Genomic DNA, 12,439 nt, shown 5'->3' with positions numbered 1-12,439 from the left:
GAAGGTGACATGACTGTTTCCAGTCAGACTATTATCATTATTATTAATCATAATAATCTGATATTTTTTCCAAAGTTTATATTGTATTATTCTGGGTTTTTTTTGACTCTTCTTTTTAACTAAGATGTTCCCATCAGCTATTTCGGACTTTTGTTTTGTAGGTGATGTAGAAGTAAAACCACTATTTCAACTAAAATCAATTTACTGGTTGAAACTTTTGTAGCCAAAGTGATAGTTTTCATTATGTTTTGTTGGGTGAAAAAAATCAGCATGCCTTATTAAACATGACATTCTTTTCCACATAGATGTTGTACAGCGCATCAATGAGAAGTAGCTGCTTGGAGAGGGAGCCAATTTTTCAGTGAGTACAATGTGTCATAACTTTTCCGTCTAAGTCAACAGAAGCACCATAGTCTACAAATGGAGGAATGTTCTGTACGTCTCCATGTCGCGGGTTCATTTGGTTCCTGTGGTCTTGAACAGATTTTGGACAAGCCATGATTCAGGACAGAGATACTGGCTCTAAGCATCATGATAGCAAGACTAAGAGGAATTGGATGATGGTTTTTGTGCTCTCCAGGTTGTCCATCTGCAGTAATACAACCGGTACAAAGAAGGTCTATAGATTAGCAGGATACTACATATATATACATATTACATATCTGTAGTATCTATACCCTATAGACAGACTAAGTTCTGTTCTTTTCTATGCTGGGAAAGGTTGAAGGGTTGTGTTTATACAAGATGAGGGAGAGAAGAAAATAATTCCAGTGGGATTAATCCAGAATTTAAAAGTAATTTTTTATTAAGAAAAAGGTATTGCAATCTGTGTTAGCTAATGAATTAATCCCAGGGCAAAGAGGGAAACTCGTCATTTCCAGAGAAGCTGAATAGTTAAGGAGAACAGGGGAATTTAGAAGGTTATCTTGACTAATGACTTAATAAGTCATAAAAACAAGTGGGATTTTAAGTTGTAGCAGCTAACTTAGGAATGCACCGACTTTTCTGATGGGCACAGGCCACAGAGAGCAGGATCTGCTTTATTCAGTGTAAGCTATGCTAATGAGATTTAAACAGTAAAATAAAGAAGTTCAGCAGATATGTACTCATTGTACAGCTTCTGTAAAAAGTAAAGGTTAAGGAAACAAGGCATTCATTTGGTGTCAGTTCAGGCATTTGCAGAGTTGTCAGTTAGAAAACAAATATAGAAAATATTAATTTATCTGTTTCACCATCGCTACTGATTAATAGGGATGTTATTAACATATACAACAAGAAAAAATAAGTTTACCAGTCGAATAAATACATTTTTTCTTTTTCTTTTTTTTTTCTTTACATGAACATGTATATTTTACAAAACCCCATAGCACTATGGGAAATAAAGATCCTTCTACAAAAAGAAGATGTAAGTCAGTGTTACAATAAAGCTTTAGAGTTTCAAAATGCATCTGGGCAAAGAGACAAAATCAGCTAGAAGGCACTACTGATTCACCGAGAAGGTCCAGTTTGTGACTGTTGTTGTCATAACCTCCGATTCGTTCATAAATTAGCTCTCTTTTCTATTTCCAAAGGGATTGCACGTAATACTAATGTGGTCAGGATGGCTGCAGTAGATTGAGGAGCAAAGCAGCCGTGGCCAGGCAGAGGGAGGTCAGTGGTGGCCACAGGCGGCGCGCTGGTGCTGAGCTCCTGGGCTGGGGCTGGGACGGGCGATCCGGACGCGGCCTCTGGTCCAGCCGGTTTGAAATCCAGATGGGGGGTTTGACTGTGATGTAGCCATTGGTTATCCTAATATAGGAAGGCAACGTGGTGGTGCTAGAAGAAAACACAGGAGAAGGAATTAAACAGGAGAACCCTTTACTCTGCGAGCAGTCATCCCAGGTGGCAGTAACAACAGCAATGACAATCACAATTGTCATTAGTGTTTGCACATGTGAGGCAGGGAGGTCCCTGGGGGCTGCTAAGTGTGATGGTCTGGAAACAGCTCTGGTTCAGGATGTCCCTCAACTTCCAGCTGCTGGTAGAATATGGCCAAAGGAAGGACCACTCTTGATATTATAGCATTTATTTTTTTAAGCATATGCTGTTGGCCAGTATGAGAGACAGGTGTATTTTTGTGCTGACCCAAGATGACACTGTTTTTATATTCCTAGGCACCTTCTTGCCACCAAAGGTCTCAAAATGTGTCATGTCTCAGAGATGAGACTTACCATAGACTGAATACAAGATCCAGGAGAGGCCACAAAACTTGTCTTTCTCCCTTTTCACGAGCCATAAGGAATTTCCCAGGATCTCACTACACATCTGATAACCTTGAGCACAGGAGACCAAGCAGCTTCATTTCTTTTCGTGGCTTTAAGACATTTTGGATCGTATCGCAATACCAAAACCAGACTCAGTGTAGTTTCCCTGTCTCTGGATTTGCCTCAATAGCAGCGCGATTGCTTATTGATTGTAGCTTGAGTTAGTACTTTGATTTGAATGGGCGGGTTGGAAACCATCACGATTCCCATGACACTCAGGGTCAAAAAAGGTCAATTTACAATTGATTTGGAAGTTTCAAATTCTAATCTCCATTTCATAAAATAATTCCATTGCATGCAATATTGATGATCCACAATCCAGCAGCTGTCACAGAGCAGCACAACTGGCCACGAGGACTATGCGAGGTGGCTTCTGGATTTAGAAACAAGGCTCTGGTGCAAGGAGAAAAAATACCATTTTCCCTGAAAACAAGACGTGACACTAATAACTGAAGATTCTCTGTGTTACTTTTAAAATCTTCCATAAAGAGGGTTTGGAGGCACTGAAGATAACCATTCTTTTTCCTATGGGGTAAGAAGTTATGCAGTCCTATAAATATTTAGCTGCAGTATCTGAGACCTTGACCTTGGAGTAACAAGGCTGTGTCTTGCATAATATCAGACAAAAGGAACAATACCTTCCTCCAGATTCATGCACAGAAATAGAGAAGGCTCTTGTCTTTCTTTGTCTGAACAATAACAAGATAGATGTTTCAAACGCATTGAGTCAATCGCAAGCTGTGAGGAGCTCAGAGTCCACCCAGAAGAGGCAGTGGTTGAACACACATGGGTCAACATCCAACCCAACACACAATCACTGCACGCCACACTTCATCCTGGGGCTTGGCATAATTAACTTCATTTCTTCCCTCATCCCTACCACATCTTCTGGGTGGGAGAGCTGTTCTGTAACTAGAAGTGATCTTAACTCATGTGCAGTGAATTAGAGTAAAAAGGAAAGGCAATCTAGAATTGAAGACATGGGAATTGCTTCATGGAAGCAGACAGTCCATCTGACCAGTATTAAGGACTTTGACGGTGGGAAGCGGTGCTCATTCCAGAAGAACTAACTGCTGCAAATAGAAAATTCGGAAATCAGGCCCTGCTAGAGAAAGCTCTTATCTAAATTCCCATAGTGAACGGTTGCTTTCTGTCTTGAACTGACGATGCAAGACACATAGCTTTACAACTTCTGCTATATTGCATCAAAACCGCAGCACTCACAACACAAAGAGTTGATCTGGGATAAGCTAACGCTGCTGTTTCAAATCTGCCCAGCTTCGAGTGGTGAACTTACTGCTGGCAAAAATGATACCAGATTAGGTACTGTCTATCTGAGCTCCTGTAATATATGTGACATCAAATATGAATGGCCTTCCCACAGTGAATATAAAGCATCATTAAAGCACATTTCTGACAAAACTAAGTACTACACGCTCTGATTAATACAACAGAAATGCAGTCATACGCCAGCTTCTGATCCAGGTCTCGTTTATCCTGCTGAGTGATGTTGTGTTGCACAGATCTAACACGGGGATCACACTATTTCCACCCCCCCGTAACAGTTTTCCCTAAGGTAAGTATGAGTAGGTGCTTGTACTCATCTCTAGGTTACCATTTATCGCTTTACACAACTACACAATTTAGCCTTAAGTTAAATCTTAAACTGCAAGGAGGGTCTGGCTTTCAATTTCAATTTTCACAACATTGCCAAAATGCCATTCATACTTGCAGTTTGGGTGTATCTCGCTCGACACATTCTGCGGACTCGATCCTCCAGCCAGATTAAAACGTCCTTTGCGCAAACTGCCTTTCTGCACCTCAGGGCTGTATTGTGTGAGCCGGCCCGTGGGGACACGGGCTGGTCAGGGAACCCATAAAAGAATCACAGGCCCGTTCATGAGCCAACTACATCTAAGGAATTCCTAAAGCAGCCTTAAATCAACGTTTTAGGTTTCTATGATGTTGCCATTTTCCAGTCAACTGCCAGAAGTGTTTTGTTGTTGATTCTTTTTTCCTCCCTTGAAAACAAGTAATTTTTTTTTGAGGAAAAAACCCCTTACAGTTTACTTAAAATCCCAGGATTTCCTGTCAAAAGACATGAGAATTTCTGACCACTCTTCTCAGACAGTGAGGTCATTTTCTGTTTTCAAGACATCAGATTTCTATCAAGTCTTCCTTGTTAAAATGTAGTGGTAGGTGGGGTTTTTTTGTTCTAAAAAAAAAAAATCCCGAAGTGCTGTACAAGAGAAAAACAGCGCATTTCCATTAATGTGTACCAAGCATGCTAACAGCACATGAATCACAGTTTACCCATGTAAGACTTTGTCTTAAATGCAACTCTGCCTGCCAAGATGGTTTAGAGATATTGAAAGAGAATGATCCCTTTTACCAGATGCTACAAAACTCCTTGTAAAACCTCTGGTCCAAGTTTGTAACTAGGCTGTTCTGTAGTGAACGGGCAGAGAAACCTCTCCAGAAAATGGTCCATCCCAGTGCAGGTCTCTAGCAGGTTCATACTCTTACTTGGGAGGTCTTTCTCTTCCAAGGGTTAGAAAGGGACCAGGTTAGGTTACGACCTAATCTTAGAGGTGGCCCTGGTGTCAGGAGATGACTTCTCCAAACTCCCTCTGAGCTTTTTGGACGTGCACATAGGATCCACCGACACTCAGACCTTCCCTGAGGATGAGAGCAGCACAGTCCCCTCAACTCAACTGGGAACTTTCCATCATCCCCAGGGAGGTTTTGATCGTGCCTGAAATGTACACAGAGAATAATAAAAATGAATCACAGATCTGAGGGATAATCATCTAAATTATTACTGCGCCTTCTCTTGCCAGCTCAGGATAATCTGTATTTGGGTCTTTGGTGTCTGATGAAAATGCTTTTAATAAAACCTTCCACATGATCTGTGGGGAACAGGCAACCACTGGCTTCACTGTTCATACCTCTCTTTTTTGCTTCTGTGTATGGGATTGTTTTAAAAATTTGGAAGACTCCAGTTATCTTTTAGCCAAATGACCTGCGGTATCATATTCATGAGCTTGTAGTTTTGATCAGATAATAGGGCAGTTTTTCAAATCCGTGCATTAGTCATACATTGTCTTACTATCATTAGAACGTGTAAAACTTTCCCCTACAATGGGGCCCCAGGCACAGGCTTTGTGAACAGACCCTACTGAATCCAATTACATGATCTGAGTCCTTAACACTGGGGATATGCTGAAGCACCTTGGTAATTTTGAGCATTTTAGAACCGAAAAAATAAAACAAAGGCATGCAACCCTTTGGGGGACTTTGTGTTCTGGCTTAGTTTGCAAAGACTTTACAAGGAGCAATTAAGCAAAGTTTTAGTGTGACTTGGTTTATCCATATAAGCAGGGCTCATCTGACCACATGCAACACTAGAGCAGAATAACAGATGATAAGACCAGTTGGGACTTTCTTGTCCATCTGTCCCAAAACCAGGAACAAGATCTAAACCCCTCTTGACACATACATCTAATCCATTCTCCAAAAAAACCCTACAATGATAGCAATTCCAGAGTCTCTGTAGACATCTATTCCAACGTTTCGCTATTCCTGACGTCCCAAATTACTGCCTAACGTTTCACCCAATCTCCCTTGCCACGGTGCAAGTTCGTGGTTTCTCCTGTCCCCATGGACAGGTTTATTCCCTTCCTCTTCTCAGCAGCCTTTCACACGGTTTGAAGACTTACCCGTGTTTCCTGATTTGAACAAGCAATTCCCTTCACCTTTCTCCACAAGCCCTCAGCTGCTCTCCCTCCATCCCTTCTGCTTAGTTGATCTCTGTCTTCTTTGGACTGAGATGCCCCAAACAGTAGTTTGAGGTATTTGCAGCCCCATGCTTTGTGCAGCAGGTACAACTGCTGCTTTACTTGCAAAGCAAAAGAAAGTACATGAAAAACATGCAATATCTAGGAAGATGGTCTTTTCACTACCTTTTGCCCCCAAAGTCCAAACCACCTTTATGGTGCCGGTAACTGCCCTGAAGCTCATGGAGAACTGAGGGTGCTCGGAGGGGGTGAGGAGTGACCAAATTATAGAGATATTGCTCTGCGTTTTTAATCTGCCTCAGCCCAACACGGTTTCTGTTCAGGGCTGAAGAAGTGACCCCTTTAAGCATAACTTACAAAATATTTAGGTTTTTTTGTTTTTTCCTGGATCAAAGGAGCTATACAAACACATGACAACTATTTCTAATAAATGTAAACAAATGTGGATTCAGCCAGCCTTTCTTACAATAGCATCTGATGAAAGACGCTTATCAAGACAACGTGCCAGCATAAATTGAACCCTGAATAAAAAAAATGCATGTTTCAATGGAAAAAAAAACCCCAAGAGCTAGTAAACTGAAAGAAAATTTTTGAGTAAATACAATAATGGCTGTTTTGCATTTGTGATTTGATGTTAACCTTATGATGGCCAGGGTTTTTTTTAAAAGTGATATTAAGCATATGCTTCCTGTTTCTTTTCAAACAAATTTTGCCCTATTTTTTTTTCCTGTTTCATTTAATGAACAGATGTGAAAGGAGTTGATCACATCATTTTTCTGGTGATCAGAAATAATGTTCCTCTAGTGAAGACAATTATTCTTGGAACTAACCAGACCTATTTATGTCACCGAAATTTATTAATCAAGACTTGAAAAATACATCTGCTTAAAGCCCTGGGACCAACTCGGTGCAGTATGTAAACAGGCTGGCTGGCAAGAAGTCTGACCACACGTTTGAAAGGAAAGAGTCGGTACTAAACTAAGAGGAAAAAAGAGTATGTTAGGGGTTGGAAAAAAAAAAATCACACTAGAAATAAGTGACAAGGACTTAACTGTGAAGACCACTAGAGTAACCTCTTCAAAGGAAGGTGAAGTCCCCATCTCCTGAAATTTTCATATTCGTTTTTGATGGTTTTTTTGCAAGAAATTCTTTAGATCAGCGTAGCCCTTATGCCCCGCAAGCTTCATCTACCTCTTCATCACCACTGTCCTTACAGACACCGTTTTTGCAGCAGAATCCTTCAAGATGCTGAGTCTCCTGACCTCAGACTAGAAGGATGCTAAACACCCAAAGTACACAAGTGCTCCCAGCAAGGCTAATACTCACATACCTACAGCTCTGCACATCCTAAAGCCCTTTGTGGGATCAAGGCCAGGAGGCTCATGCATTCACAAGGTTCAGTTCATTAAAAAAGAATAATCCAACCTGGATCTGATTATGGAATCCAGCTTTGGTCCAGAGGAGCCCACTGCTTATTTGCAGTAGTGCAGTAAACTGCCTTTGCACGTCTGGATGAGTAAGCAATGTCACACACTGGTTTGTGGCCAACAGAGAAGACGGGATGAGCCAAAGGGGCCTTATCTCTGCTACTCTCCCTTTCCCCAGGGTAACTGGGAGCACAGATCTCTGGCCGTTTTCCACAGAGGCGTCAGGCAGCAGCACCGGGAGCACTTCGACAAGCCGCTGCTGCCGACATGAGCTCTCCTTCTGACAAGGCTCAAATGGGAACCGTTTGCACACCTGCGAGGAATGTCAAGCTCTGATCCAGCCTTATTTTAAAGCTCTGGCACCTCTAAAGCCTGACAGCAAGCAAGGGTGTGCAGGGATGCGATGGATGGGGAAACAATGGGAAGCACCTCCCGAACACACTGGACCTGAGGCTGTCAGCGGGACAGGCATACGATGCCACCAAAGAGAATCATGGGTGGTCCTTCTGATGCCCTGACCTTTAATAGGATTTAAAGAATGAGATCAACTGCAGCCATCTCAGATGCAAGCTTATAGTTGGAGCTATTCAACTGTGTTTCTGCTACAGTTCAAGGAGAACAAGATGTCTCAAGAGGACAATCCTTTCCCCCTAACGTCATGTCTCCAAGGTAGGCAAGATGGGCTGCTTCTGAAGATCTCTATCTCTGGAATTCGGGTCTCCTGAACCCCTGCCAAGCTCTTAGCCCCAGTGAGGGCTTTGACTGGTAAGGACAGGTTCCTAAACTGGGATGAAGCCACGGGGTGTGGAAAAGGAAAACTGCTGATTCTGCAGCGCAAAAAGCAACAGCTGGTGGGGACACAGTTCCCCTCCTCGGTCCCTTAGCAGCTCCCCAACAATTGGCATGGCGGGGCTTGGTGTCCCCTCTGTAGGGTCTTAGCTCTGAGCTCTGGCACAAAGGAGGAGAAGGTGGCTTACCTGGCATAAGCAGGAGGAGGTTTAATGTTGAAACCCAGCTCAAATGCCTCTAGTGCAGTTTTGACCCCTGCTCTGGATGGGCCATGGGCTGGAAGCCAAGAGATTTGGTTTCTATCCCTGTGTCACCCACCAAGGAACCATCAAAACCTTGTTAAATCACTTCACTTCTACTACTCCCCTGACTCTGATCTGAGTCAAGACCTCGAAGTGTTAGTGTGACACCACCAGCATTAACCCAACATGAAGCGTTTTTGCAGGCTCTCACTGTGATTTGCAGGTCCCGATTGCCCAGGCCACCTGCAAAATACCTCCACGATGACAAATTCAGCCCCAGAGTGACACTGCCCTGCAGCGAGGCCACATGCAAATGCTTCCTAAAATGCAGAACATCTCTCAAGCCACAGGTGGAGCAAAGGTGGACATGCAGATGCAGGTAGGGAAGGAGCAGGCAAGAAACAACTCCAGCACAGCCTGAGGACCCTTTTCTGAAACGAACTTTGAGCACGTGTTAAAGTTTCCTGCACGTTCAGTCAGGTTCAGCTTTCCCCATCCCCAGGGGAGATTGCGTACGGCCCTTTTCAAACTCCCGCCCTGATATCCTTCAGGAAAACCCTGCAGATACAAACCGTGCACCCACACATGTGGCAGCAGCAGAATCAGGCCCATCGCTCCTTTCCAGACAACTGCAGAATGGTGTAAAAACACAGAACATTGTAAAAACCAATAACCTTTGAAGCACACCCTCTGAGTAATTACCCCATTCCCATCTAATGACTTAAAGATGTTACAGTCCTCTCTGATTTGGCAACAACAAAGATTTTGACCTTATTAAAACCAGCCCGTCAGGAAACTACATGTCATCCTTTTAAAAAAGAAAAAAAAAAATAAATTATTTAAAATCTCTGCGAACAATAATTCAAGATACTGTAGCTGAAGACCTATGATTTGTTGTAGAGTGTCTGGGTGGTCCCAAGGCAGGAGACGACAACATTAGCTCTTTCCTTTGCCCTTCTAAGAAATGCTTTGATGATTCTCTAACATGCTAAGAATATCCCCTCATGGTTCTGCGCTGGGACGAGGCGATCACAGAGCCGGGATAATGCATCCCAGTTTTACCCAGAGCCCGGCCCTTGCTAACAGGGGATAGCGCAGAGCCCTTTGTTTCACCACTTGTGCACAGACATCCGAGCCAGGATGTGCTCATGATAGTCTAAATAGTGATGTGGGCTCAAAAACATCCACAAACTCGCCCCCACCCACTGCACACATCTGCTCATGTACCTGATTTGTATGTGCAATTACAGCACTCATCAGAACGGCTCAAATAACCAAGTACACGTTGCGATGGTCCTTGGACTGATAATGATTGCAGTTCCAACCGCCAAAGTAAGCAAGAGCATCAAGGGTGCATACACAGATGGGGTTAGTATTGCAAAAATCTTGCCGGTGATGGGATCTGTGAAGATTTTTTGGGCAACCTGCTATGCAAAACCTACAGTTCATTTGATGGTGCTGCAATCAGGTGGTTTCAAACCAAATGCCAAGCGTGAGCAGAATATCTCGTCTGCATTTTGCAACTGCCTGCGCTCACCAATATGGCCCTACATGCGAAACAATTTGCATTTTTTGGGGTGGTCAAAATCATAACCCATATTCTACGTCTTGGGCTCAACCCTTCAATTAATTAGAACCAGAGTGACTTGGTCTGCCCTCTCCTATGTGCACTCAAGTGTTTGTTTGGCATTGTGTGGGCCCTATGGCTCAAATATTTTTTGCAGATGCACACAATTAACTGTGCATGTTTAGATGTGCTTGGGGAACACATACATTCATAGAGATGTATGTATTTGACCTTGTCACTTTCTTGTAAAACACTGTAAAAGATATCAACTTTCCCCTCCAGATTTTAAAATGATTTAGAATAGGCAGTAGTGGGGAAATGCCTAAAACATCCTGTCAAATTCAGCATTTTCTCCAAGACTGTTCTCTAAGACACACAATTACTGCCACTAAGATGGCTGTGCAATGTATTAAGGAACAGAATGAGCAAACAAAATATAAACTGGCTTAAATGGATGTCCAATATACTGCATTTTTCCATTTGATTTTAATTCTCCTTTTTCCTTCTCCCTGCTCTTTTTCCATCTCCACGTAGCGGTTTTTCTCTCCACTTAGTCTGTATCGCATTTTTCTCTCTAATTCACTGGGCTTGCTTTCCTGCTCACTGCTTGGATTTTTCCAGAGTCTCTCTTAGTAAGAATAATTAAGGTTGGGTCAGATCTTTGAACCTGTTATTTGGAGCAGTATTGAATTCAAGCTTGTTCCACTAACAAAAGCACTGGCTTCTTTTTCTTTCCAATGGACTCACTCTCAAAATAAATTAAAAAAAAAAAACAAAACCAGTTCATGGGGTATATCGACCAGGCAGAAATGCCACGGATATTAAATTGCTGCATTGCCCACAAGGTTTGGGTCCCTCCAATATGCTATGAAGCAATTGTGATGATACCAGCCCCAGCACTTCCAAACCCGCTGAAAGCCCCGAGATGCCATCGGTGGCTCATAAAAAGCTGCTTGCAGGGCTGGAAAGGCTGCAAAAGCTTTCCTTGTTGGGTGTCATAACCAGGGCACTACAGGGGCTCTGCAGAACTGAGCTTTGTGAGCATGGTCTGTACCACATCTCTCCACGCACCCTGCGCACCCGCCGGCTCAGAGCAGCAGCCTTGGCTCCCCCGTCTTCCAGCACCACGGGCTCGGGCCCCAGGTACAATGATGCTAACTCTGTCCTGTTAAGTTATTCAGGAATTGTAAAGAGGAGATCTGAGCGAAACGGGAATTTTGCCTGGCATTTTCATAATTGCAGGAACCCAGCTTTTATAGCATTGAAACCATATGAATTCAAATAAATCCCACCTTTTCGTTCCATGAGTAACTGGCCGCGGAGCACAGTTGCCCTTCAGGGTCCTGCTGGGTTTTCAGCAGGACGTGCACCCCGCGCTGCTGGGACCCTCAGGGAATCAAATCTCCCCTTTCGCTTCACAATCCATCTGTCTTTTTAGGTAAAGCTGCTACCACAGTGTAACTGTGGTTAAACCCCTCTTAGAAACCAACTGCCCGCCACAACATTAATGTCGTTTTCATCCCTGTCATACTTTTCTTCACTTAGTTTCACAGGGCGTGCAACTCACTAGTCAGAAGGGGAACCAGAAATAAAGCAGAACCAGAAATAAATCCCATATCCCTTACTCTTTTCCTTTGGGCCAGCATTGACTGTGTTGTCTGCTTGCATTTCCACTGAACTTTAAAGACATTTCTTTTTCTATAAGGTAACTCAAGTGCTTTCACTGGAAGATGAAGCTTTTTACATTTTATGGATTTGATGTAGCTCTGCCAAGTCTAGGGCTTTACCTTGAGGAACAGCAGATTTGCAGTCTTTGGGGCTTAGATGCTGCGAGATATGAACACTCAAATATACAATAAGTTCAGCTTAGGGTTGCAGTGTTTAAGAAGAAGGTTTGTTCTAGGTTTTAGATGGTAAGTGAACCCTTCAACACATCTGCATATCACCGAGGCAGACAGGTATTAACACAGCGAGAAGTGTCCTTACAGAGGTCCCACCTTCAACCCAAACCCCACTTCTGAGACGACTCTAACTTCTCTCCCTGATGGGTGCAGTACAAGGAGCACAGATGCATCTCTGCTGCTTCCACACTCGGAGAAGTGGGGAAACGTCTTGCTCCTGACCTCAACAGCTCCAAACCTCATGTGCACAAGGGTCCAACCTCCCTGCAGGGTCAGTGCTGGCTGTACCAGTCCAGTGAACAATTCAGTTTGCTCATAAGAAGGTGGAAACAGTCACATTTTGTCAGACGAGTAGTGCTGTTGAGAGTCAGATGGTGGAGCTGGCCACCACCCCATCCAATACAGAACACGTT

At 43.3% G+C, this 12,439-nt stretch overlaps 1 protein-coding gene across 1 annotated transcript in view; it reads right to left on the bottom strand.

The window, feature by feature from the left end:
- Positions 1–1,595: 1,595 nt before the first annotated feature.
- Positions 1,596–12,439, bottom strand: part of TRABD2B (TraB domain containing 2B) — a gene marked incomplete at its 3' end in the record, with an annotated part of 261,347 nt that continues 250,503 nt past the window's right edge. The window contains exon 7 of the mRNA XM_082054677.1: positions 1,596–1,815. Coding sequence (XP_081910803.1) covers positions 1,596–1,815 — 220 coding nt within the window. The remainder of the gene's footprint in view (positions 1,816–12,439) is intronic.

This window comes from Streptopelia decaocto (genome assembly GCF_964273445.1).
Source record: "Streptopelia decaocto genome assembly, chromosome: 5".
NCBI lineage: Eukaryota > Metazoa > Chordata > Aves > Columbiformes > Columbidae > Streptopelia > Streptopelia decaocto.
The sequence above is the reverse complement of the archived record's forward strand: the minus strand, read 5'-3'. Positions and strand labels throughout refer to the sequence as shown.